At 40.0% G+C, this 25684-nt stretch overlaps 3 protein-coding genes and 1 long non-coding RNA gene across 9 annotated transcripts; 1 reads left to right on the top strand and 3 right to left on the bottom strand.

Annotated features, from left to right (window-relative positions):
* The first annotated feature begins 126 nt into the window (after window positions 1-126).
* LOC115580277 (uncharacterized) lies at window positions 127-3957 on the top strand. 2 transcript variants are annotated; one of them, XR_003983836.1, is made up of 4 exons: window positions 127-841; window positions 1006-1133; window positions 3463-3552; window positions 3728-3957. It is a non-coding gene; the product is annotated as an uncharacterized LOC115580277 (long non-coding RNA). The 2 variants fall into 2 exon arrangements; XR_003983837.1 differs by lacking the exon at window positions 1006-1133.
* A 2436-nt stretch (window positions 3958-6393) lies between these two features.
* clec3a (C-type lectin domain family 3, member A) lies at window positions 6394-8536 on the bottom strand. 2 transcript variants are annotated; one of them, XM_030413684.1, is made up of 3 exons: window positions 8350-8536; window positions 8164-8256; window positions 6394-6863 (listed from the first exon to the last, which is right to left on the bottom strand). In XM_030413684.1, exons 1-3 carry the CDS (start codon window positions 8459-8461, stop codon window positions 6466-6468), a joined length of 603 nt encoding a protein of 200 aa, XP_030269544.1. In that variant the 5' UTR covers window positions 8462-8536; the 3' UTR covers window positions 6394-6465. The 2 variants fall into 2 exon arrangements, with proteins under 2 accessions (XP_030269544.1, XP_030269545.1); XM_030413685.1 differs by having other exon boundaries at window positions 8164-8250; window positions 8350-8534.
* Window positions 8537-10274: 1738 nt separating this feature from the next.
* Window positions 10275-22162, bottom strand: vat1l (vesicle amine transport 1-like). 4 transcript variants are annotated; one of them, XM_030414837.1, is made up of 10 exons: window positions 22038-22162; window positions 20886-21167; window positions 20193-20322; window positions 19821-20036; window positions 19338-19480; window positions 17132-17235; window positions 16289-16344; window positions 15972-16166; window positions 12373-12456; window positions 10275-12242 (listed from the first exon to the last, which is right to left on the bottom strand). In XM_030414837.1, exons 2-10 carry the CDS (start codon window positions 21101-21103, stop codon window positions 12144-12146), a joined length of 1245 nt encoding a protein of 414 aa, XP_030270697.1. In that variant the 5' UTR covers window positions 21104-21167; window positions 22038-22162; the 3' UTR covers window positions 10275-12143. The 4 variants fall into 4 exon arrangements, with proteins under 4 accessions (XP_030270697.1, XP_030270699.1, XP_030270698.1 ...); XM_030414839.1 differs by lacking the exon at window positions 20886-21167 and having other exon boundaries at window positions 22038-22125; XM_030414838.1 differs by lacking the exon at window positions 22038-22162 and having other exon boundaries at window positions 12354-12456; window positions 20886-22029.
* Window positions 22163-22711: 549 nt separating this feature from the next.
* Window positions 22712-24394, bottom strand: bola3 (bolA family member 3). The gene is made up of 4 exons (XM_030414841.1): window positions 24207-24394; window positions 23967-24090; window positions 23625-23713; window positions 22712-23395 (listed from the first exon to the last, which is right to left on the bottom strand). Exons 1-4 carry the CDS (start codon window positions 24273-24275, stop codon window positions 23330-23332), a joined length of 348 nt encoding a protein of 115 aa, XP_030270701.1. The 5' UTR covers window positions 24276-24394; the 3' UTR covers window positions 22712-23329.
* Between the last annotated feature and the right edge of the window lie 1290 nt (window positions 24395-25684).

Consider the following 25684-nt stretch of genomic DNA (forward strand, 5'->3'; position numbering starts at 1 on the left):
TTAAACGGACAGTTGATGACAGAAAGACACAAAAACACGACTCCGATCGTTCAGCTCGTGTGAGAGAAACTGGAGCGGACCAAAGGCAAACACGTATGATAATAAGTGGAAGACCAGAGAGAAGAAAATCATTCTTGTGATCCATTTTCTAAGTCCGATTGAATTTGTTTTCACTCCTGCGTCTGTTTACACAGATGATTTTTATTTAAAAAAATAACAATTTTAACAGATAATCTTTCAAAGTTCCTTTTTTTTTTCACTTTCCATACTTGGATTTCAAGTTCCCCTAATTAACTGCCTGTGTATAAAATGCCACTCTGCCCACTGTGCTCAGGTTATAACAAATAAGAATAATGAATCCAACATAGGCATATTTAAAGAGCATTTTTAAAAAGGCATTAACAGCAATTCAAATCATAATATTCTTTTCATTATCTGGCGGGCCAACTTCGGCCTGCTGGCCCCACTTCAAGCAGCCCTGGATCAGATGGAGAAGGTTCCATCTTGCCTACAAAGAGACCTGCAGTAGGGATGAAAGAACACTTGTGTGAACTGCAGAACAATGCTAAACAATGCATAGAAACGTAGACCCAAGACTGGCAACCAGTTTTTGTGGTAAAGCGTCAATTGTGGCTACATGACAGATGTTAACTTATTTGATATTTATTTGTATTTTTTGGGGCACTTCAGTTCTGTATTTACAGATAGAAGAGATAACAGGATATGAGGGAGACTGAGACTCAACAAAGGTCCCCAGCCAAACTCTATCAGGAGGATGTTATGGTTCATGGTTTGTACCTTAACCCAGATGTTACAGGGAGGTCCCTGTTTAGACTGTAAGGTGAGTAACACTGTACAGTAATGTGTTTACATCACTGGATATTTGTTCACTTCATACTGCAGGGTAGCAGCACGTGTTCAGAGCAAACAGTTACAAAATGCATATTTCACATTGTCACCTCACACTAAGAAGGGTCAGGGTTTGATAACAGTCTCTCTCTGCAGGTTTGCATGTTCCTTGTCTTTGTTCAAGTTTAAGTTCGGTTATCCGGGTTCCACATTCCAAAGACAAGTCAGGAGAACTGACTGAACTCTGAATCTGAGAGCTGAAAGATCTCATAAAAAGTCTGTTTGTGAGTGTTAAGACATGAATGTAATTTTGGTTGTTCATTAGTTCACTGTTATTTAAAAACATATCAAACTCACCAGTGAGTAACTTCTTGTGATAGAATAATAAAACAAGTATGGTATGAGGGATTTCCTCAGCATTAGCAGTCACCAAACAAGTGGATATCAATGCAGGCAAATGGAGGGTTATAAGTAGGAGGTATAGACAGCAGGCAATCTGAGGAGGGATGAGGGGGGACGCCATCTCCCTTGTTAACAAAACTACCAAAAAGCATCCCCCTTGTTAACACTGGGGTCAAGCCAGCTGTTGTTCGCATTTACTTGGTCAAATCAACCACACCTTTTCCTTCAGTGCAAAAATGCACTAACGTTTATGGTAATTGTAATGAAACCACTCTGAAGAGCTGCTAGTAGAGACTGTGGGGCAGACTGCGGTCTCACAATCAGACCCATGCCATTTACAATACTTTTACAGTCATTATTCCCGGTAATAAGCTGAAGGTATCAAGAAGGTATCGTTCCAGATTTCAAAGTAAAGGACGATGTGAGAAAAAAAAACCCAAAAGAAACAATGTTCCAATAAGTAGTCCAAGATATATACTGCTGAACTTAGTACTTCTTAGACTACTTGCATGCATTATAAGAAGTACTTTTACTGTGTACTTTTCGAGCAACACTTTATCAAAATCCAGACCAGTCATGTGAGTTCACATTTAATTTCATTTATTTTATGGTAAAAGTACAGAACAGAAATCAATAACACTTGAGCTGAGTTGTCCAGATTACCTGAATTCACCCGATTACAATATTAAAGTAATCTAACATGATTACATTCCATAATAACAAATAAAGACCAAAGAAATGAAATATCAAAGTGATGTTTTTTTATACTTATTAAAAGTTGTTTATGTGTGTTGGTTCTATTAATATTAAGTTATTTTTATTTAGCTATCTATTGACAAGACAGAATAAGAAAATACAGGAAAGAGAACCCAGTCAATTGTTCCCACGACAGGACTCGAAAGTGTCAGTCAGTCGCTGTTCATTAATACAGTAGGATCAGTAAATGATTCTAGAGGATAGTCGAGTCTCGTTCACAGGTCGCTGAATACCGACAGTTTGGGTTGGCAGAAGCCACTACAGTGTCACTGTTGGGATGCTAGTCTCTCTCCCTCGTTCTCTGTTTGTCTTTTTAAAAAACTAATTAAAAAGGTTGCAAACAAGCGATGCACAAGTAACTTCAATGGGAAATAAAAGAAGGAAGTAAAAGTAGTATTTTAAATGGGTTTTACTAAGTGCTATATTGTAGGCAACTGGCCTTGTTTCAGTTCAACATGTTAAATGGGTTTTGTTTATTAAGAGGAAATATAAACGCAGTATGTCTGTTTAGAACACCTTTTTTATCTCATTTATAATATAAATGATATAATTACATTTTATTTAACATGTATATCTACACTCTTCAGCCACAATATTACAAGTGAAGTGAGCATTGATCATCGTGTTGGCTTGAGATCTGGGGGAATCTGGAGGCCAGGTTGACACCTTGAGCTCTTTCCCACGTTCCTCGAGTCGTTCCTGGGCAGTTTTTGCAGTGTTGCAGTTGCATTGTCCTGCTGGGGGAGCACTGCCATCAAGGAGTGTTGCTGCCATGAGGGCGTGTACTTGGTCTGCAACTGTGTTTGGCTGACTGGTGTTTGTCAAAGAGACATCCACATGAATGCTAAGACTCATGGTTTCACAGCCAAACAAAATGATGAATGTTATTTATTTCACCTGTCACTGTTTCTAACGTTGTTGCTCTCAGTGTATACACGTGTTAAATGCTTTTTACAGATATACACAAATTCTCCACAAATAAACACAACACTTCCACAAATACACTCAAAATCTCCCAAAAAGACTAAAAACTTCACAATGACACACAAAATAACCATAAATACATGCAAAAACTCCACAAAACTTCACAAATTCACAAAAAACTTCCATAAATATGAACAAATCCTCCACAACGACACACAAAACCTCCACAAATAAACAAAACCTCCACAGAGACTCAAAACCTCAACAATGACACACAAAACCTCCACAAATACACACAACCTCCACAAATACACAATAACCTCCACAATGACACAAAAACCTCCACAATGACACAAAATCTCCACAAATACACAAAAACCTCCACAATGACACACAGAACCTCCACAAATACACAAAAACCTCCACAAATACACAAAAACCTCCACAATGACACACAAAACCTCCACAAATATACACAAACCTGCACATAGAGACGCAAAACTACCACTGCTCTTCTTTCTCATCTTGCAGGTGATGGACGGTCTAAAGGATGAATCACCAAGACGAACAAGATGAGCCAAACAATGGAGACGAGCCGCCACAGGAGCCTGAAGGGAAAGTGTGAGTATCTTTCACCTGTACTTTACGAGGGTGATCAAACCTGGCTGACATATCTGCAGAGTACTGATGGCAGAGGACCAGGCTGCTGACGATGGTTTCCAGAACTGAATCTTGATTTACTGTAATCAAGTTTTGTGGACTGACATGGTGTCTGGTTGGTGCTTTCTTTGCCCAGGACAGGAAGGCTCTGCAGCGGGTGATCCATCCATCTACAGAGCATCAGTGACAGTGGAGAGGTGAGGTGTCTGCACAGAGCTCAAAGAATACTGAAAAGACTAAAAGAACCAGAAGTAACCGCTGCCGAGCTTCTGTTCTTCTGGCTGTGAGACTCCTGAACATCCTCCACAATATAGACTGCTTTGGTTTCTCTCCGTCTGTGATGTAGCATTAAATGAGTCAAACTTATTTTACAAGCCTGGTGTTGTCTAATGTTTTCTATCAGATCAGTAGGAAATGTTGTGCTGCTTGCAAACAGACTCACACTCTCGGCTGTATAGACTTCAAACACAAGAGCGCCACCGACCATCAGAAGCTGTCATGTTCAATTTCAGCCTAAATGTCTGGAGGAGAGCAAGCAGTACCAGTTTTCTTAACTCGCTGTCATTCCACCATCGTTCCCAATCTACAGCAATGCATTCAGAATCTCATGTTGCTCACAATATAGCATCTTGGCAATAAGCGTTTTGGTGTTTTTAATATGAGCAGGAGGTATTTTCTTCAATGAAGCAAACTCACAAACATTCTTTCATTCATCAAGCAGACACTCCTGTCAAATATTAATTTTCCCCATCTTTGTTTTTAGTAAGTTAGTATTTTGTAGTCAATGAGTACGACTGAGGGTCAGTCTAATGTCCATGGCTGTTGGACATTTTGTCCCTCTCTCTCTCTCTCTCTCACAGACAGACCACAAGTGTCACTTAAAATAGTAATCAAGCATTTAACTAATTGTGCAATAAATGTCGGCATTAATAAATTATTTATTAGTCTAAAATAAACTAAATTACAAAGTTTTCAATATCATTATTTAGGATTTTGACACAGGATTACTCGAAAAGTACACAGTAGAAGTACTTCATATTATTCATGCAGGTTGTCTAGGAAGTACTTAGTTCAGCAGTAAATGAATCTTGTACTACATATGGAAACAATGTTTATTTATTTTATTTTTTTCGCACATCGTCTTTACTTTGAAATCCGGAAAGATACCTTCGCGATTCCTTCAGTTTATTACCAGGAATAATTGCTGTAAAAGTATTGTATGTTTCATGGGTCTGATTGTGAGACTGCAGTCTGCCCCAAATTCAGGGCGGTTTCATAAGGATTACTGTGCATTTGCGCACAGAAAAAAAAGATGCGGATGATTTGACCAAGCAAACACAAATCACGGCTGGCTTGACTGCAGCTTGTTAACCTGCCATCACTCTCCATCCCCTAGTAGCAGATAGAATGTTAAAAATCACAAGCGGCTCATGTTCATTGTGTGTCCTTCAAAGAATTTAAATGGTAAACATGTGAAAACTCTGCCTAAATAAACTCAGTCCACTGCATACAATTTAAAAGTTTATTTACTCATTATGTTAATACAGTGACAAGAGACAATTGTAGTAGGTAGAGAAGAAAGATAACTGAATAAAATGGAATTGTAGAATTAGAAATATCACAGTTATGGTTACGATGTCCTGTATCAATCTTTTGAAAGGTGTACAGGTGTGTCAGGGCAGGGCGGTGCTCCCATCGGGCCATCCTCCCTGTTAAAAATTAAAAAATCACCTGCTGGATATAGAGGCCGCGTTTTGTACCAGAATGCATATTTATATGTATCTGTTATACAAAGAAATGCATTTATGTGATAAAATCTTAAATCGGTTAATTTTAGTGATCAATCTTTCAGTAATTCACAGTTCATTTGCTATTGCATAAGGCTGTACCACTGATGTGATGTCTCAATGAGATTATCTTATTTATTAACAGTGCAGTGAAAGACCAAAGTCAGTTTGAAAAGTTATGTATTTTGATGTAGGTCTAGGTGCTATATGAATTTTGTGAAAGTAACCCAACGCTCAATCTGCACTGAAAGGCAAGGCAGCTGTTACTTAGTGATGTCACAAGCAGCCACCGCCCTTAGCCACGCCCCCCACGCAAAGCTGTAGTTGCAACAACAAAGCTGAGCTGAAAGATGGTGGGCGATGCTGGCTCAGGCCTCTGAGGGCTGACCAATCAGAGCAGAGTGGGATTTTCAGTAGGGGAGCCTTGAAGGGACAGGCATTAAAATAGAGCATTCAGACAGAGGGTGAATAGAGGTGCTGCAGCAATGGACAGTATGAGAAATATATATGCTTTTTTAAATATTAGATCATGTAAATATTTCCTATAAAGCATCTAGTATAAAGTTTAAACCTGAAAATGATCATAATATCGGACTTTTAACAATGAGGCTCCCCAGAACAACCAGCTCAAACAACTGTGCTCTACAGCAGCCAGCAGCTGAGGAGTCAACAGGGGAATCCACTGGTGTTTATAGATGATATTTAAGAAATTAGCAAATTTAATGCAACGACACGCAACGTTTTCACAAAAGTTTCCATTTTTGTAGATTTCTATGTGTCTTCATCCAGATTTTCTGACTTCTCATGTTCTTCATTCATAACCAGAGGCTTTGGGACATAAAGTGAAGAAGCCTGATCGCTGTTGTGAAAAGGAAATCACATCCGGTCACCTGCTAATCTACTGATTAAAGTTACTACAGTGTAATCAATAACTATAAAGACGCGCAAGAAATGTCATAATACAAGGCCAAAAACAAGACATGTTTCCATTTTGAATCAGCACAGAAATGACAACTGAGCTTTGAACACTTTTTAATTAGGGACCCACTCAAATGATCATCACATTCTTAACAACCATCGGTCTCCTTCAGGGAATGACATATTCGCAGATGTACTTCTTGAGGCTGCGACACACCTCGTCGTACCACTTGCCTTGTGAGACCACTGAGAGAGCAACACAGCTCTCCCTCTTCGTTCCTGTGGGCTGCTTCTTGAAGCGGTCCCAGTTGAAGAAGCTGACTGGCAGACTGTTGACATCGACATACTGGCCTTCTTTCACTATGTCTGCCACACCGATCCAGAAGTCCTTGGATCCCGGGGCACTCCTCTTTGCATAGTCTCTCAGTTCATTGTTTTCCATCAAGTCCCGGGGCGTCGCAAGGGTTCCTCCTTGTGCAATACAGTCTTCGTTCGCTTCGTGGTAATGTTTGGGCTCCTCAATGGTGAGGTAACACCTCCTGTGAGCTTTGATGCCACGGAGACAGACTGAAAAACACAAAGCACTTACTTCATGAGTGAGTTGAATTGTGAAGTAACTGCATTGTACTTTTTTTTTAATACTTATGAATCTTCCCCCCTTTTTTTCCTTAACTAAGAACACCAACATTTTTTAACTCATAGTAGAGAGGGCTCACACACTGAATAGTGACTAATAAACTGTCTAAGTAAGGAAAACGCAGTGTAATAACAATAAAAACAGTAAATATTCATAATATTTTCATATGGTCAACTGGTGTTAGAAAGATTACAGAAAGAAAAACAGCAACTAAATGGAAACAACAGAAAACTATTTTTGAAGAATAGTTATAACATAACCTATAAATGATTTATGTGTTATGTAGATTCTTCTCCTTGCACAGTTTAACCTTCAACTTTACAATTTAACAGGTCCTTTGAGTACTGCTGCCCTCTGCTGGTGACTCAGAACACTAAGCAATTCAAAATCTAGTTTCTCAAGTCACCAATTACATCCACACACACACGCACTGCATGGCAGCTCAGTGGCCTTAATTAACAAGTAACAGCCAGGGAGGGCACGTTACTTGGCATGTTGTGTACACACATTTTTCCATCTAATTCTTTTACTGCAGTTCAATTTCAGCGGTCACATTTAATGCACTTTTTGTCCATCATGTTGAGTCAGTGATAAAAAAAAAAAAAAGTGTGATTAATAAACAAGGAAAGAAAAAAACATGTTGTTTATGTTTAACACTTGAATAACAAACGTGAAAAAAAATGTAATGTTTATGTAGAAGTTCCCCTCAACTCTACGTGTAATTGAATAAACGCATTTGAATGAATCACTATGCTATTCAACTGATTTAATTTTACACAGACTCAACATGACAGAAAAACTTTGCATCAATGTGACACTGTATTGGACTGTAAAATCTACATGTGATTAAAATACTTAGAGATACACGATGTAGTTTGGGGAAATACATTTAAACTCAGGTAACATTTACAGAATCAATAAGGTAATAATACTTGTAATGTGTAATATTTGATGTATTTTTGTACCAAAAAGTAAGCAAGTGTAGATTACTTTATTCAGTCATGACAATCAAAAGATGCAGTTTTCTCTTCTGATGAAACTGTCTTCCCCAAAACTACATAGTCCTCCTTTAAAATCAATGTTTTTAGGCAAAAAATCATAATCATATTATCAACCAACCATTATCCTGTGATTTTGACTTATTTCTCTTAAACAAACATATTCAAGACTGCATAGATCTCCTGTAATCTCTTCCCTGTCCAACCTCTCTTCACTGACTCAGGGCAGTACCTGTCTGCAGCGCCTGCATCTCTTTGAGTGAATTCACCTCCTGCCACAACCTATCCAGCTGGGACTTCACATCATCTTCCCCCGCAGCTGCATCTCGACGAAGAGGCGAGAAAAAACACAGGACAAATGACCATCAGTGGGAGTCACGTTATTTTTACGATGTGTGTGCCATGTGTGCGTGGTTACCTCCGGCCTGCCGAGGTGTCACGGCCTTCCTGGTGCGGGATGGACGGCTGGAGCTGAAGTGGAGCAGGGAGAAGCAGAGGACGAGGAAGACAGGGAGGGCCAGACGTGCCATGTCTGAGTCCAGTGGATCCTACAGGACGGGACACAGTGGCACACCTTGTACTGCTGTGAGAGGAACCGAAAAACTCTGCAGGCGGCTCAATATATACTGGCCCTCTATGCGCCTCTCTGGGTGCGCTCCCTACATTGGCTCCAACTCTGTTTGTGTTTGTCCAAACATCAGGAGGAGGTGAGAGAGGTATAAGGGTGGAGTGGCAAATAATGACTTCCTTGTGTCTGGCTTTTTGATAAATATTTACTCGGGACAAGGTGCGCTGAGCAGCATTCCCTTTCATTTCACTAACAAAGTGGAAATTCATTGACTGCTCCGCTATTACAGAGTGTTCTTCATCCTATCCAACGTTCAGTGTAAGTCTTTGGACTAGTGAAAAGTGATGTTACGCCTCACTGTCATCCCAGGAAAAAGTGCTGGGCTGTCAAACGGTCCCACCAAACTGTGAAAATATACCATTTATGTACTCTAAGTGGTGGTATCAATCTACACTTAGAAGGCTTAAATGTACAGTTTCCAGTGTAAGAAAACAGGTAACTGAGTAAATGTTGTTGCCACTGATTGACTCTTGATATCTTTCCAATGTTTCAATGACCACTTGTATAATCTTTAAAAAATAAAGCCCCTGTGAGAGCAGAGGAAGTCCAGCTCCCAGCTGAGGTCCAGGCCGAGTTATTTTTAGAGTGAGATGTTGTATATAGATGGGAGGGGAGAGCTAAATAAGAAAACCTTCAGGGCATATGGGCTCAATATAGCACCACGTCTCTCAAAACCAGCTCACGCATGTTTTTCCCATTTTTACGGTCTTCAGCTGCACATTTACAAAAACACACCCACCCTATAGAGGACGAGATTCTGATATATGTTGTTTTCCAGCAAGTTATACAATCTGTCTTGAAATAAAAATACAAGAAAATAAATGTATGTTTTTTTGTTTTGTTTACCACACACTAAGGTGTGTCGAAAGTATCGATACTGTAATACTGTTTCAATACCACATGTTTAAAATGATACAATATCCGCATTTGATAGAATTTAAAGTATCAAATCTATAAAAACAAAAAACTGATCTACAATCAGATTTTCAACCTAAGGCTGCACAGATATGAACTTTATTAGACTACTAATGTGTTGGTTTAGTCACTTTTCCTGTACCAGCACTGTGTACAGGTTTTTAATTCAAATTTTTAAAAAAAGTCATCCAATATTTTTGCTTACGATTCCCCTTCCTGCCTTTTTGCAGTGGTATCAAAAGAGGTATTGAGTATTGAGTTTTTTGTATCAAAGTTTTGTGACGCCCTTACAGACAGTACGTTGTACGTTGTCTATTTAGTTTAGACTCCTTGCACAGTATGGAGTCCAAGTTCTGTTTAGTCAGCCTGCAAATACAAAAATCTGTTGCATTTGCAAGAACTTCTGTTCCAAACAGCTAGCACTTCTCTCTTTCCATCCTGAAGCAGACGTAACACCCAAACTAATCCTGAGTTGAGGATGAGACGGACAATGAGGGTCAGGTGTTCTGGTTTAATTAGTGATTAAGACACCACACACATACACACACTGTACTACCTTTATAATTTGTTGCCATCTGTTGCCAAACTGAGGGATGTGCAGTACACTTGTACAATGTAATGTACACACACAAAGAAGTCTTTGTTTTTGTTTGATTGTTTTTACATAAGTAGGCCTATCTATAGAACATGTATATCAAAAGAGAAGAGACACGTTTTGAATTTGGAAAGAACTGACTTCAGGGAGGCCGCAAATCTCATGTGGGTCAGAAAAAGAAAAAGAAAAACACACAGTCACTGGATATGTTGCAGATAAATTTATTCAAGTAAACAGAGTTGTACTCAAAGAAAGTACATAACAAGCAAGAGAATGTGACAAAAATATCACCGCAGGTAAACCATAGTTTATAAGGATTCTTGTAAGCACACTACAATGCTAGATCATGTGCCAAACACTTCTTTAGACATGTTTTTTCTTTTTTTTTTTTTTTTACAAGGCAATGTGAATGCACACTCATAAAGATCCTCTCTCTCACACACACAAACACATACTTACACATAATCCGACCCGAAATTGAAGGCATCAAAATTGAGATGTATTTCCAAAGTGTCTACGCGTCACTATACTTATTTCCAAACCTACAAATCAATTTCTAAATCACTATAGTACACCCAATAAGTGTTTACTCCTGTTAATTTGTCTCTTACTATGCTGTTCCATTTATTCTGTCCTAAAATGCCATTTTTTAATTAAATATTGGCTTTTATTAGAGTTGAGAAAATACCTTTTTGACGATACTCTGGTATTTCACTTTGATATTCCAAGGTAATAAATAAGTCAAATGACTAGCTGATATAAAGAAAACCGAATAAGCACAGCAGAAGAAATGGTTTAACGCTGTTACCTTCACAAATAATTACAGATCAGCCGTCTGTAGCCATTTGTTCCTGGCCAGCTGTTCTCCTCTCGTGCTTCTTTAACAACTCGCAGATGTGGAGTAAAGCAGAGGGCATCATACTTAAAAATAAAATAACACACACCACCCTGCCTTTGTACACCAGCTCATTGCAAAAATAATTTATGTTCTTCATGTTCTTATGGCACTTTTGTTGTGAGGCACCAGCATTAAACAACTTTGGTCAGACAGGCAAAGCAGAGACTTCGCAACCCTCGAACTGCAGTCTGACTGATGACTTCACGATCCTTTGCCAATAAAATCCAGAATTTTGTATTTACATATTTTTCTGCAAGATTTTGAGACAGATATGTACTCGAAACTCGGAATGTGTTCTGTTCTATGCCAAATGACCTGCCGAATAAATGTGACGCAGTCTAGTGCCGCACATTATGTACTGTGCTTTATTAAAAGTTATAAATACACAGTTTAGTGGGTAAATGTGTCAGATTTACCTTCCTACAGATTACATGATCAGGCGAGGAAGAATCTGCAAAAGTTTAGGCATCCATTTTTGTATTCCAGTTAAATATATAAAGCGTTTCTGTGGGTCATATCAATGCAAACTTCACTCGAGAAAGGCGGTTCAAGCCTCAAACACTTGTTTGTAGCTCAAAGGCACTGGTGATCCCATAATATTACATAGTTGGCAAACAGAATAAAATATCATGCATCTATCTATACACAAAACCTTTGCTCTACTGCTCTACTTTTCCATTGCTCTCATATTACAACGGTCATCACTGAGGACAGACATGATGTGACACCTATGAGCTGAATCTGTTTTTGAAGCATGCTAATCTTGAAGTGATGACGGTGAGTCAGCAGGCTAAAATGCTTGTTTTGTCTGTTACTAATTCAATAAACTGCTGGCAGATGCAATCATCTGTAAATTGGACACATACCTATTCACATCATCAGCTAGCGTCACATCCATATCATAGTAATACTATTTCGAGAATTCCACTTGTTGCCCTCGGTGAGAAAAATGTCATTACCCCAAAAAATCAGCTTGACCGATCAACTGACAAACGACAGGGTACAAGAGGCACGAACATATTCTGTACAAACACACATTCATGCATTCATGCACACGGCACATGCATACACACACAGGCACATACTGCACAACACTATGTGTGTGTGTCGTAGTATTCCTCTGTGGGGGGTGTGTGCAGCCTCTCCAGTCTCTAGGTGTGTTGGGGTTCGCTGGGTTTAATGGATGAAAGGCATTCGCTCCTTGCTGTCGTTGTCTCCCTCTGGCTCCTCTTCCTCCTCTCCCGCTTCACTGGTTTCTGTGCTGTCGCTGGCCATCTAGTGGTGATAAAATATTTTGCAGCTGTCATTATCTGTATGCTGATACTACTGGCAGCCCTGTCTGTTGCTTTCTGATGACTTAATTCCTGTCATTTACTAAGAACACACGAAAGAATGTTTCTGTTACCAGAGGAGTGGGAGTCTTCTCAACATCCAGAATGAGTTTTCCTATGTTGCCTCTGTCGTGAATTCTCTGCATGGCCTCTTTTACCTGAGAATAAAACACAACAATCAACAAGCTCAGCTGTTGGGAAACAACGTGACAGCAGCTGCTAAAGATTGTAATATCAACCAATGAAATCTCATGAAATGATGGCTCATGTTTTTAACATCTAAACATGGCACAGCTGTTGTAATTACTGAAGGAGCATGAGTGGAACCCTGACAAGAACTTGGGTTTATACACACAAATAGATTTAGATATAGAAAACAGAAACAGTTTGAGGCTTGTGCTGCAGCCAGACTGTTTTATAGAAAAAGTGCCAAGTTACATTTCCCTTATTATCCTTATTTTAATTATAACAGAGAGAACAGTTTTGAGTTATAATTCAATATTTTCACAACATTTCACCATTGCTCATATTTTTTGGCCCCTTGTCATCATGTTGTCTGCAGGACAATACCAAAAGTTGAAAACTGTCACATTTTTTGAGAGCACCACCATTGTTCATGTAATTCTAGCATTACTGCAACATTTTTTGTGAACGTCGATCAACACACCTCGCAGGTCAAAGCTATAAACAATGAAACTTCAATGCTACTAATTAAAGCTTGTCTGACTCAACTGTATAGAGAAAAATTCACACGTCACAAAAGATTTGCTCAGGATGCTGTAACTTGCTTTCTCATTACAGTCCGCACAAAGACACAACTGAATGTGCCTCTTTGTCTGGAGGCCATTGTGTCACGAGCATTCATTTGCTAAAAGAAACGTCGCAAATCATGCCAAGAGCAAAAATGGGTCACAAACTTGCTCGGCACTGCTGCTAGGTAAAGTTTGCGGGGGGGGGGGGGGGGACAAGGGGAGTTAATCCACTTGGATCGTAGGTGTAACTGGACTTTCCTGGTACTTTCAAGCGACCACTGTAAGATTCTGTAAGAGGATTCACTTGTTTTGTGTCCAAAATAGCATTTACCTTTACATTCACTCTTTTCCGAAGTAAAGGTTTGGTGGTCAAATCACCTCCCGTTGGTCTTTTGAAAAAAGCTTGCATGGTCAACATAAAAAAACAGCGCCCTATGAATTCCCCCTCCGGGCATACCAAGAGTTGAGGCAGACTGTGCCCCTGACACTACATCCCACACCATCCTCTCCTCTAATGAGATTCTTCACGGGCACTAGTTTCAGTGAAAGGCCTGAGCAATCTGCCAGAGTTTAATGACAACAATACATGGGGAGTTTCCCATGAGAAATGAAATTTCAGCAATCATTTCATCACATACTCTCCCCCAACGGTAGACGAACCGAGTTCAGATTGACTTGTAATCAGCTACTGGTGATGTATAACCTGCACTGCCTCGCCTTTTATCGGTATTCCAGGAGCTTTTTTGGCAGTGATGTAAATTCCAAACATTTTACTTGTGAAGACAGAGGACGTGTTGGATGCATTCTGATATTGCTGATTGGAGGGATAAGGCAAATCACTCTCAGGTTAAACTTTAAGCCGAGGAAAAGGCTTTTACTTAAGTTATAATGATACCATTTTACCAGGGATGCATAATTAATTAATCGAAATAGTGAAATTGCACTATATAGGTAGACACATAGGTGCAATGTGTGACGAAACTGCAGTACAAACAAGTACTGTAGTGTAATGTAACGTTTGGCACAGACCCCAACAAATGCCAAATCATCATGATCATTTTTTCACTGAAAATGAAAACTGTGAAGCAAAAACGATCATTCGTAATATCTGTCAAAACAATCGCAATATTATCATCTTTTATTGTGCAGCCCTAGAACAGAAAGTGTTCTCACTTATTCAAGCTAACAGACCCTTTTTTCATGGCTGACATTTCACTTGTCAAAGCAGGAAAGGCGCAGGTGTGACCAGTAATGTTAACGATAGCTCAATTCTATTAAGTGGCCCGGTGAACCATGTAAGTGAGTGAGCATACACAACACCAGAGCCCTGGGACAAGTCTAAATGGATTGCAGCCGATATTAATGTTATAAATTCTACCTGTGCTTTCATAAGTCAGACAGCATCTGCTGTGAGAAGGATCGATTAAACTTCTGCTGAGGCTGAAGTCAGGTGAAGCAATGCCAGAATTACATGTTGCCAATCTCCATAATAAAAGCTGTAGCCCCACATTTTTCCTGTCAGCGCAACAGGCGGTTCGCATCAGTTTGTCTCATGTGCCGGCAGACAACATTCTTTACGTTCAATTTTCTGCTTGACGTGTTGCAAGCGCCCTTGAACTATCAGTAAACTAAGCTAATCATAATTTTGAAAAAATTTGGAGGAGGACATTAGTGGGCATAGTGATTGGAGAATCACCCTGCAGAAGGACAAGCAGCTTTTGGAAGTATTTTGGGTTCTACCGTAGATGTCAGAAATACTCATGAAGATTAGGCTGTGACTTTTGTGAATGTTAGCTTGCCGTCTTTATAAGAAGCAGCAGCTTAAGTTCCTCTTCCGCAATAAACTGAGGACTCATCTGTTAGCCTGTCCATAAGGCATCGTAGACACCAGGAACAATTGGAGCAATATCAACTGTACAACCTGCTGCCTACTCAAACGAACAGTACGACACCACAAAGGAAAGTATGAAGACTATACTGAAGGGTAAGACCATTTGGCCAGCACATATGGACAGCGGTCGCACATGCACTAGCACAGAACAGGGATTACAACAATACTTTTTGTCCCCCCCCCCCCCCATTTTCAGATGTTACTGTGATAAAGTGGTAACATCTAAGATAGGTAACACAGTCATAGTGCTTTGGCAAGTAGTCTTAATGTTATGGCGTCAAACATGCACCTACTTTTACTTGTGTTACAATCACAGCAATGTGTGTCGCCTTCAAACCAATTTGAAAAAATGATGTGTATGTTCAAATTCTTTTGAACTTTAAAAGTTTTGAAAAAGAGAGAGCCCTCGCCCACACAGTCCAGCCCTAAGAGTGGTCTGTCAGTCTACAGTGGTCTGTCTCATTAGCCTTGACCTCAGAGATACCCCAACTAATGAGACGCTCTCAGGCAGACCACATCTAGGGATGTGTTCGAACGTCTCATGTCATCCAATAGAGGCAAGCTTTGCAGTTATGGAGCTTCAAACGCTTTTTAGTAGTTCACAGTGTAGAGTTTAAATCAACAGAGACGACAGAGTAGAGATGGACCTCGCACCAACAAGAAAAAATATGACTCAATTTTACATTCAATATACTCTAAACAATGATTGATAAGCTGGTCCAAAGCCGGTAACGTACAAATTATTAGATGAAGTTCTACTTAACAAACATTCACCAGAAATGGAGAAACCACAGGTAAAGGGACACCTGAAGAGTTTGTAGGGATCGGGAGTGAAGTGATCAACGTGTGGGGTTTGTGTGAGTGTGATAGTAACTGTGGAAGAGGCAGAAGCAACCTACCCACCATCTGTGGAAGTCTGTCCAAGAACAGCTGACAATGTCCCACAGAAAGCAGCAGAGACAAACAACGGCTGATATGCTGTCCAAGACGATTGTAGAAAAATCACCCTTTGATCACCCCAGGTTCTTACCTCCTCCAGCGCCCACAGGGAGTCAACGACCGGCTTGACTTTCTTTTGGTCGTAGAGACACAAGAGTTTGTCCATCACTGATTTCACGAGACTACATTTGCCGTGCTTGAAGAGGAGGTTGAGGAGAGAGAATCCAGCTATAACTTTGTTCTCCTCGTAGAGTTTAATAGGATTCACCTTCTCCACCTGCCACCACTGGAGGGAAAAAAACAGAGAAGCACGTCAATCGCGGGTGAGTCATTTTTGTTTGTGCGAGTGTATGTTTCATTTGCTATGAAATGTTCATTGGATAGTAACAGACTGCATCTCTGACTCACGGATTTTGCAAAGCTGAAGAAACTCTTTGTTTCCCCAGTTACCATGTTTGACGCGCCTGAAAAAACACAAAGAAAAGGATTTCTGTATGCTGGACAGAAGTGACTGGTCATTAATAAGCAGCCACGAAGCATGAAAGGTGAAGTGGGGGAGAAAGAGTTGGCACCTTTAGACCCTTAGATCGGTGCAAGCATGCCTTTGCACAAATTCAGTGTAACCAAAACTAATTAATTAATCTACCGCTAATGCCGTTACTGTATTCATAAGGCCTGACAGGAACTAAAGTAATTAACAGAGATCAGATTAAAATGGTAGCTGTGAAGGAGTGTGGAGTATGTTAAATTAGAGTGAGCCTCACCATTTCCTCACTCGTCTTTAAAGGAAGGGTTTGATATCTCAGTTGCTATTTTTGCCCGGAGTAAGCTTAGGTTAACGATAAAGACTTGGTGCCAGGCCTCCAGAAACTGAAGCAGAGGTTAAAGCCAACTTGACAAAAGTCCAAAAAGTGAAGTGACATAAGCTTACATTCTCAAAGAAGCGTATGTAAAACCATGGATACGTTTTTGGCGTGTCACAACCACCTTTAAATGGCTTGTTTTACAATCAAAAATGGAAAAAAAAATATATCAGACAATAAGTGCCTCCATAGATCACAAATTACCACATTGGTCTCACAAAAACATAAATTCTTTGATTTACAAAAGAAAATGTGCCAGACTATTTCCTTGCCCAGGAGCAGTTACTTTCCCAGGCCTGTTTCCATATTTCCATTCATTATGTTATGTTATCTGTATCTTGGCTCAAGTTTTATATATAATGGTTAGTATGTCAGTATATATTCTCACCGTAGAGGATGTAAGTTCCTAAAGGCTTCAGCAGAGTCAGGCCTTTCCCTGTGTTCTCTCCACACAGACAGTCCAACACGATGTCCACTCCGTCTGGAGAAATCCTAAAACATCAAGAGCAAAGTAAAGTTCACTGAATAAAAGGATTCATAATGTGAATGTCATGAGTGACTACAAATATGCTTAAAGCCTAAACATTAGTGCTGCAACTAACAGTTATTTGCAGATTTCTTTTCTGTTGATAATTTAGTCCATCAAATATCAAAAAAATGTAATCTGTCCTACATAGTTTAACGGAGCCTCAGTTGAAATCTTCATATGTTTTCTTTTGTCTTACCAACAGTCCAACACACACATAGATATTCAGTTTGCAATAATATGAAGCCCCAAGCAGAGAACCGTTAAAGCTTTTGCTTTTTAAATGTATCAAGTGGCCAATTGATAATCATTGCTTTGAACTGAAACAAACAATCAGTTACAAGCACCAGAAAAGGCATTAGCATAGTTTTTGAGAATCCAAAGCTTTTCTTTTTCTTTATTTCTTTTTCAATATATATTTTTATAAGGCCTGGAGGTCTTATAGACTGTTTGTTGGACAAAACAAGTGATTTGATGAGAAAACATTGTGCTTTGCTTAGGAAACGGTGATTGTTCTTTAATGGCAAAACAGTGACTCCTGAAAATAATCAGCAGATCAATCAATAAAGAAAATTAGTTGCAGCCCCAAAATAGCTGCAGAATCAATTTTATGTCCATCCACCGATCAGTTAATGGCCTGTTCTACTGAACATGTCGAGATAATCTACAGACGTTTTTTTGTTGAGATAAAGGTAAATCAGAGGCTAACTTCATCCATTGATAAGGCTGTCTTACCTTGTTTATGACTGTGAGCACTAAATGTATAAAAAAAAAAAACATTAAAAAATGCAAAACATATGCACATATTTATGAGTCAGTCTATGATTCAAACTCTGGAGCAGCTTCAGGTTTTGTGTAATCATAGATTCATAAGACTTCAGCCACAATTCTCAGGAGCATTTCTCCCGAGAAAAAGTTGCAGTGTACAGCCCACATGTCTGCCCACTGCTTTCTTATAAAGAACTTATTGATGTTTTGCAATGCCCACATTAACTCCTCATCAGAAACATCCTTTAAACATCCTCCTTATGTTGTGATTCGCACAGAGAATCAGCCGGACACAACAACAAAAAATGTTTGCCTTGAAGGGACTCATTAAAGGCATGGATATAAAAGAATGAAAGGCATGCTTTTATCAAGGCAGCCATAATTCCTCACTTTCTGCCTTTCTGCCCTGGACACCTGCTTGGCTAAACTGCTTGGTGGTCTTGTGATTCCCATGGTTTTTTTGCCTTTTGTAATAAGACTAATTTAATTGTACTTTGCTCTTGATCCTGAGAAGAATGTGTGGGCCAGAGAGATGAAAGGCATATTAATCCACAACCACTTGATATGTAGGCAGAGAGCATGAAAGAGTAAGTGCTTTTAAGAAAGTGCATGTATCATAATCTAAAAAAATATATAAAAATACATGTAGGGCGCATGTATCCTTTGTTACATCACTCCACAAGCTCTCTGAAGCAGAGGAGGCAGGATGGTGCTGAGCTTCACAACATCTTCACAACGCAGATTAAAACTTCACAGCGTAATTGCAGCAAATTTGCCTCACATTACAGAAGATCTCGGGCAATGTGCGCTATAAGGTGCTTTCTTTGTCGTGCACACCGGCTAACAGTGTGCTGCGCTGCGATCGGAATGCTTAGGGTATCAATGCTCAGCCTTAATTGGCTCAGTTGTTCCACATTGCCAGCGCGGACCTCCGCCCCACACAATGCTGCTGCTCTCTGAGATGAGCTGTGCGTTGCCATGGGGACCATTGCCACACAAGACCAAATAAGGCAACAGGTAACATCTGCATCCTCGCACAGTGAGGTCCACGTTGTCACATTAATCCACATGTGTAACATGCAGGCTGCACGACGATGCCTCGTGTGTTTTATCCTAGATGTTTTGTCGATCACATGTAATGCACTTGATTTGTTGAAATGGTGCTACATGAATAAAGTTTGATTGATCTCACTGATTGATGTCATTTTTAACATTATAAAATTAGTATTGCACATGAGGAAATAAATGCAAGCTCCTCAAGCTCAAACAACCATGACACAAATGAACCCACTGGGCTTACTTTTTGATTTCTTGCATATAATCAGCGTTTCGGTCGAAGAGGTGAGTCACCGAGTCTCTGATGGCTGCGTGTTTGAAACATGAGGCGATCCCAAACACTGTGACATTAGGAACAGTGGAGCACAGTTGAGCCACAGCTTGACCCTGAAAATAACAAAACAATTAGCAACAATGTGTCTATGCCTGAGAACACAACATACAGGCAACAAGACATTTGTATTGAATAGAATCCTTTAAGTGAGTGACTTCAGTTATAAGCATTTCTTTCAGTCATTCCCAAACTCAAAATTACTCAAAAGGATGGTCAAGACATTTTAGATATACATAATTCAAACTCATGGTTCATGATTTCATTTGGCACTGTGGCATAAACAACAGTGACTTCTTCCATTTGTGGCTATGAAGCCATCAGTTACGAGGAAATTCGGATGAAATGGAGGAACTTGTTTGGTGGCTGTGCAACAAGCAGAGGACAAACACTTACCACACCACCTCCCGCTGAGTGAACCAACACTGACATCCCCTCTCGCAGGTTGGCGACCTCAAACAGCATCATATAGGCGGCCACAAAGTTCAGGGAGAACGCAGCAGCCTCGACAAACGTCATCTCGTCCGGCATCTTGTAGACAAAATCCACCGGTGTGCAAACAACTTCGGCCCAGGCATTGTAATTCACAAAAGCCATAACTCTGTCTCCTATCTGAGAGACACACATGTTTGAGTAGCTGGATAACGAGCAGAGGGGAAGTTATTAGCAGATTATTGATTGCCTGAAATGGATATCTCGTTAATAGACTCACAGCATCTTTGTTTTGCAGATTCGGTTGCTCAGAAACTGACACCTCATTTCACTTACCTCGAATCCTGTTGTGTTTTCAGCCACCGACTCTACTATACCAGAGCATTCAAAGCCAGGGACGAGAGGAGGTTTTGGCGGATTATCAATATTCCCCTGACGTACCATCAGGTCCAAAAAATTCAAGCCACTGCAACAGAAAAAAATATAAACAGTTGCCACCTTCAGTGTTTGTTGATGTGAGATCCCGTTGATACATGATTTTGAGAAGAAACATATGAACCGTCTAAGCAATATAAATATTTAGTATGAGATGTTGAGAGATATACAAATCACCCTGTGCTATTTCTTCATCATAATCAGCAGTGAGTCACCGGCTATTGCCCTGAAAATACAAGGCCAGATTCAACAGGCTTGAATTATGTTTTTCTAACTGAGAGTTTGCAAACACCAGGCACTGGTTTCAGCTGTCATCTTCTGCATTAATGACTCAGTTTATACCTCCTGATTGACTGAAAATAAGTGGATCTGTCTGAGAAAAACGCTGGCTTGTCTGACAACAGTTGCTCCAGGCAGCCTTGCACTAAAAAAAAGGACCTGTGGCTTCATCACTGCGAATTTTTTTTTTCCCAATCAGATGTGAGGTCCAGCGTTTCATACTTGTCAGAAACACTGTGCAGCGAAGGCCAGAGCACATCACAGTCCATCGGCAGGTACAGGTAGGCACACAGTGGTATATATTTTCATATTTACCATGCTTTGACGCGGATCTTCACCTCGCCACCCTGGAGCTCGGGCATTGGCTTCTTGGTCACCCTGAGTTTGTTGAGACCCCCGAAGCCTGCCAGTATCACCGCTCGCATCTCTTTGGCATCGCCGCCGGACGATTCCACGTTTTCCGTTTCTTTGCCCACGTTTTTGTCTATCATGAACTCGGTTTCCTCCATCATATCTGCTCCCTCTTTAGCCATGTCGGAGACCTGCCGCTCTGCCTCTGCGCTCCTCCTCGGGGCTCAGACTGATGTGGCGTGCAGCCTGTGTGCAGACAGCCAAGCCGCTATACAGACCTTTTACCCACAGCGGGGCCGGAGATCTCACCATCTACAACAGCTTCATGCAATCGTGCGCGATTTAAGTGCTGATTTTTTTTCCCCCCCCGTTCAATTCACGGAGATTCTCGTTTGTTTCAACTTCAGTTTGCCATTATACGAATCTAGGAATATAATTCACCGATGGCCATATCCTTTGCCTGCAAGCGTTGAAGTGCACCATCTGCTGGTGAAGTGTGTAAAAAAACTTTAAAACTCTGATAATGCAACTCATCCATCCATCCACCCATGATGCAACCTACTACAGTTCTTCAACAAGTGTGGTGCCTTCAGGTGCGCTTGGGAATATTGGTTAAACATCGTACACCCTATTACCTCAACTCAAAGTTTAAGGCAAGCTTGTCAGTGTTGCTGACCTGGTACTTGGATAGATGTTTTAGTGAATTTGAAAATATAAATTTGTGTCAGAAAGCCGAGGTGCAGGTTTTAACAAAGGCACAATACAGAAACCACAGAGTCCGACGATATGGCTAACGCTTGCCAACGTTACCTCAAACATTTAAACTGAATTTCAGTAAGCTGACTTGAATGTCATTACAAAAAATGGCAATGATTTAACCAAAAACAAAACACGTAGCTGTTTCCATCACTTGTAAAGAATCACAAATATTTAAATATAACTGAAAAGACAGCATTAGCTAATCATTTGTTAGTTTGCCAGTAGTAGTCGTAGAAATCAAGCTAACGGTAAAAGAGATACATGACGCTAGCTACAGTAGCCCTGATTTATTAACGTTATCACTTCATTAAGTTATTATGGTTAATGTGGTAACAAACAATGGGCTAATTTACTTACACATCCAGCAGGAGAGTGACATTATGTGCCTATAAAGTACTGACCACATGATGAATCTAGGTTATCAAACTACTGCTTGCTACTGGTCTCTCTCGACTTTTAGCCGTTAGCTTTAACGTTATGTGTGACGTTGCTAGGTGATTGGGATGGTCTAGACAAATTGGTTATGCTAGCTGCTAGCATTGTTGTAATACATACTACAATCGTGGCCAATCTGCCAAAAATAATCGCAATAGGATTTTTAGACCATACTGTTTGGTTATTATAGTATTACACACTGCAGATTCTTGTTATTTCTTGGCCAACATATGTACTTATCTACACCGCTTGTATAACAAATATTTTTATATAATCAGCCTGGCCTATTATATTAGTCCAGCTTGTCTTGATGCAATTCCTTAATGTTTCTTGAACGCTTCATCTGTGGTAAACAACTTTAAAAGTGCTCAACTGTTTGTACCAGCGCTTTATGAGGAGGTGGGGAAAATATCTGATGTTGAGGCTCTTGGTTTGAAGTGTTCATTTTATATTAGTTTCTGAGCGATTGCAAAAATTGTCCATGCTCTCCTACTGCCTCTGACAGCAGAACATTTGTATTTACTACACTTTATATTCAATATGGTTTGCATACATTTGTACCTGGAGAACAAATAAAAGTGAGGCCAAGCATCTCATCGCTTCTGCACACCAAGATTTATTGAACTACATGGGGCGGGGGGGCTGCTTCTAACATTTTACATTACAATGGTTTGTAATCAATTTAAAAGCAAAAAGCAAAAACTTTCATTGGAGGGTAACACAAATTGTGTTGATGACATTATAAAATAGTGTTCACAAACTGACTTTGGGTCCGTAGCAATTCTCCATTATTAATGGAGATGGCTGTATTTATTACTTCAACAGCTTATCATTACACCAGCAACATTATCAACCCTGAGAGGCCCCAAAATTGGGTAGAAACCTACATGACTTGACAATTCACAAGCATTTCACCAAGTCATTTTGTGCGTCTTGCAGCCTTCACTGATTTATGCTATATCTCAGAGTAGAATATATCCAACTTCTTTATAGAAAACGATAACTTAGTATAATCTCACTTTTCTTACCCATGCAACACTGTCAATGTGCAACCGCCAGAGACCATGTCCCTCTGCTATTCTGTCACCTGCACATCAACAATTATCATGGAGTTTATTAATTATACAATATCCTTTTTAAAACTGTACATTTACATTAGATATGCTGAGCAAAGGAAAAGGCTGGAGGTCAACTGTGGAAGGGCTTTTCTTTCTCTAATGTTTCGGAACATCAGTGAATATTCGCAGTCCGTGCATTCCTTGAATCTCCTCTTTGAGTGCCTGTGGAGGACAAACATAACAGTACAATTGAGTGATGTTCAGCAGTGTTATCGGGATAATCTCACAAGCTCACAAGCATGGTTGACCAACAGAGAGAGCACCCTGTGGTTTCATTTCATTAATAGCTTTTTAAAAATCTAAATCTAAAGAACTGAACAGTAAGTCACACATAGCTTAGTACTATTCATCATTTTATACTGCCAGAGGTAATATGCAGGGCGGATATTACCTGGTTGACTAGTTGGTGTTGCTGAATGGTCCTTTTTCCTTTGAACTCACTGGACTCTATATGGATCTCATACATGGCCCCACAGCCACCTGAACGCAACACAGGGTCACAAAAACAACAATTTCTCAAGTGTACAACCATCTGGTTTCTTCACAACCTGAACAACAGACATAGATAGTAACTACCATGATGTCTTGACTTTCTTGAACATCTAGAATATATTAAAAGTAGCCTCGTGTGAACATACATAATATATGGTAAATTGCCAATAAACTAAAGAGACATATAAGTCCATTGTCCCCATAACTTCACACAGCCAGACCCCATGACAGTTCTGTTTACCTGATATGTCCACAACTTTGAGCGACGAGGCTAACGGAAACTTCTCCTTCAGTATCTCTGCAATGCGTACCTCTCCGTCAGTTTGTGTGGTCAGACATCTCCGCACACAGCCAGAGACAACAACCTGAGGAGGCAGAAACGAGGAGAGGCGATGAGCTGCGTCAAGTTTAGCAAACCGCCGTTAGCATCACAGGCGGCACCATTTGAGCCGCATTGCAAGGACGAATAAAGAGTATTTACTTGATCACTGCGAAGAACCCGCCGAGCAGAGACCATAATATTGCCCAAGCTCCGTTTGCAAGACAACATTGTGAAGATGTGGCGTCAGTTTAACCATGGGACGTGTATTTAATCCACACCGGTTGCTCAACAAGTCATGTCCTCAGACACCGTCGTCTCAGCATTATGACGTCACACATCCGGGTACTTCAGGGGGGTCATTTTTCTAACGGTTATAAAATATGGTTATAAAATATTTAAAAAGTGGAAAGACAAAGGTAATAAATAATGATTAAATGAATATGTGTATAAGAAGAAGAACCGGAATGATTAATGTAATATTTTTGATAGATGAAATGTTATTCATAGCATTTCCAAGCTCAAAATGTTGTTTTTTCATGTTTCATACATGAAATGTTAGAGCTAACTTAGCCATCTTAGCTACATACACTATTTTGACACATTTTTGCAAAATTAAATTATTATAAAGCAGGGGCGGTTCTGGGGGGGGCAACAGGGGCCAGTGCCCCCGTAACTCTGAGTCTGGACCCCCCTGTGGCCCCCCCGACAGGGAGTCTGCATCAATAATACAATGACAGATTTCTTGCACTGATTTTTTACTGAAGGGAAAGGTGGAAATAAAGTGTCTCAGCAGTTTACTACCCAATCACAGTTGTTGAAATTATAAACATTGTTTGAAGTCCCATTTATCCCTTATCTGAATGAGGGATTTGTCTTTTCCCGGGTTGTATGTGCCCCCTAACAAAAAAGCCGGCCCCAACCTGGCCCCCCTATTAAAACCGGTCTAGAACCGCCACTGTTATAAAGTAATGAGTATGTCATTAACAACTAAAAATTATTGCAGATTATGAGTAGCCTATATTAAATGGTCCAGATTTGATCATTTTTGCAATTGACATTTGGACTTCCAATAGTAAGAAAAGCACATGTGCTCCTGACACCATCAATGCTTTGTTCTATATGTGTCCTCAGTTTTAACCCTGAACCTGATGCAAGTAATTGGTAATTCATTTGATTATTTACTGCTGTGTTTGTCCTATTGTTAGAAGTCAAAATGTCAAAAAGGCCTACCTAAATTATATGCAGTGCTTATTATATTATACATCTATATGAATAACATTTCCAAAAATTATTTTATAGTGTTTAGTTAAGGAGATAACCCCATGTCAGCGTAAAGGCTAGCACCTTTTCACCAATGTTTTCAGTTCAACCTTCCGTATAAGTCTGAACAACAACAGGCCCACCGGACAGTTGGAGCATCTGGCTCCTTCTAAAGTTCAGATTGACATTTTCACTGTAGGAGCAGGTCTGAATGGGAAGCTTATCTCACTCTGCAGGTTGTGGGCCCCTGTGTTAATGGAGGCAGAGGAGCAATTAGTGGCTGTTGACAGTGGGATCTGGTGCCTTTTCATTGCAGGCCTGTGTTTTGTTTGTTCACAAGAATTATGGGCACAACACAAAGCTGGACGGCAATCAAG

The sequence above is a fragment of the Sparus aurata genome, chromosome 4, assembly GCF_900880675.1.
Source record: "Sparus aurata chromosome 4, fSpaAur1.1, whole genome shotgun sequence".
In the NCBI taxonomy this organism is placed as follows: domain Eukaryota; kingdom Metazoa; phylum Chordata; class Actinopteri; order Spariformes; family Sparidae; genus Sparus; species Sparus aurata.

Coding starts and splice junctions, on each gene's coding strand:
- bola3 (XM_030414841.1), bottom strand. CDS start 24,275: ATGTTGTCTTGCAAACGGAGCTTGGGCAATATTATGGTCTCTGCTCGG. Junction 23,714..23,966: donor CAAAGTTGTGGACATATCAG/GTAAACAGAACT, acceptor TGTTGCGTTCAG/GTGGCTGTGGGGCCATGTAT. Junction 23,396..23,624: donor AACACCAACTAGTCAACCAG/GTAATATCCGCC, acceptor TGTCCTCCACAG/GCACTCAAAGAGGAGATTCA.
- clec3a (XM_030413684.1), bottom strand. CDS start 8,461: ATGGCACGTCTGGCCCTCCCTGTCTTCCTCGTCCTCTGCTTCTCCCTG. Junction 8,257..8,349: donor GACACCTCGGCAGGCCGGAG/GTAACCACGCAC, acceptor CTCTTCGTCGAG/ATGCAGCTGCGGGGGAAGAT. Junction 6,864..8,163: donor GATGCAGGCGCTGCAGACAG/GTACTGCCCTGA, acceptor TGTGTTTTTCAG/TCTGTCTCCGTGGCATCAAA.
- vat1l (XM_030414837.1), bottom strand. CDS start 21,103: ATGGCTAAAGAGGGAGCAGATATGATGGAGGAAACCGAGTTCATGATA. Junction 17,236..19,337: donor TATATGCAAGAAATCAAAAA/GTAAGCCCAGTG, acceptor TTGATGTTTTAG/GATTTCTCCAGACGGAGTGG. Junction 16,167..16,288: donor TCTTCAGCTTTGCAAAATCC/GTGAGTCAGAGA, acceptor TTTTCCCTCCAG/TGGTGGCAGGTGGAGAAGGT.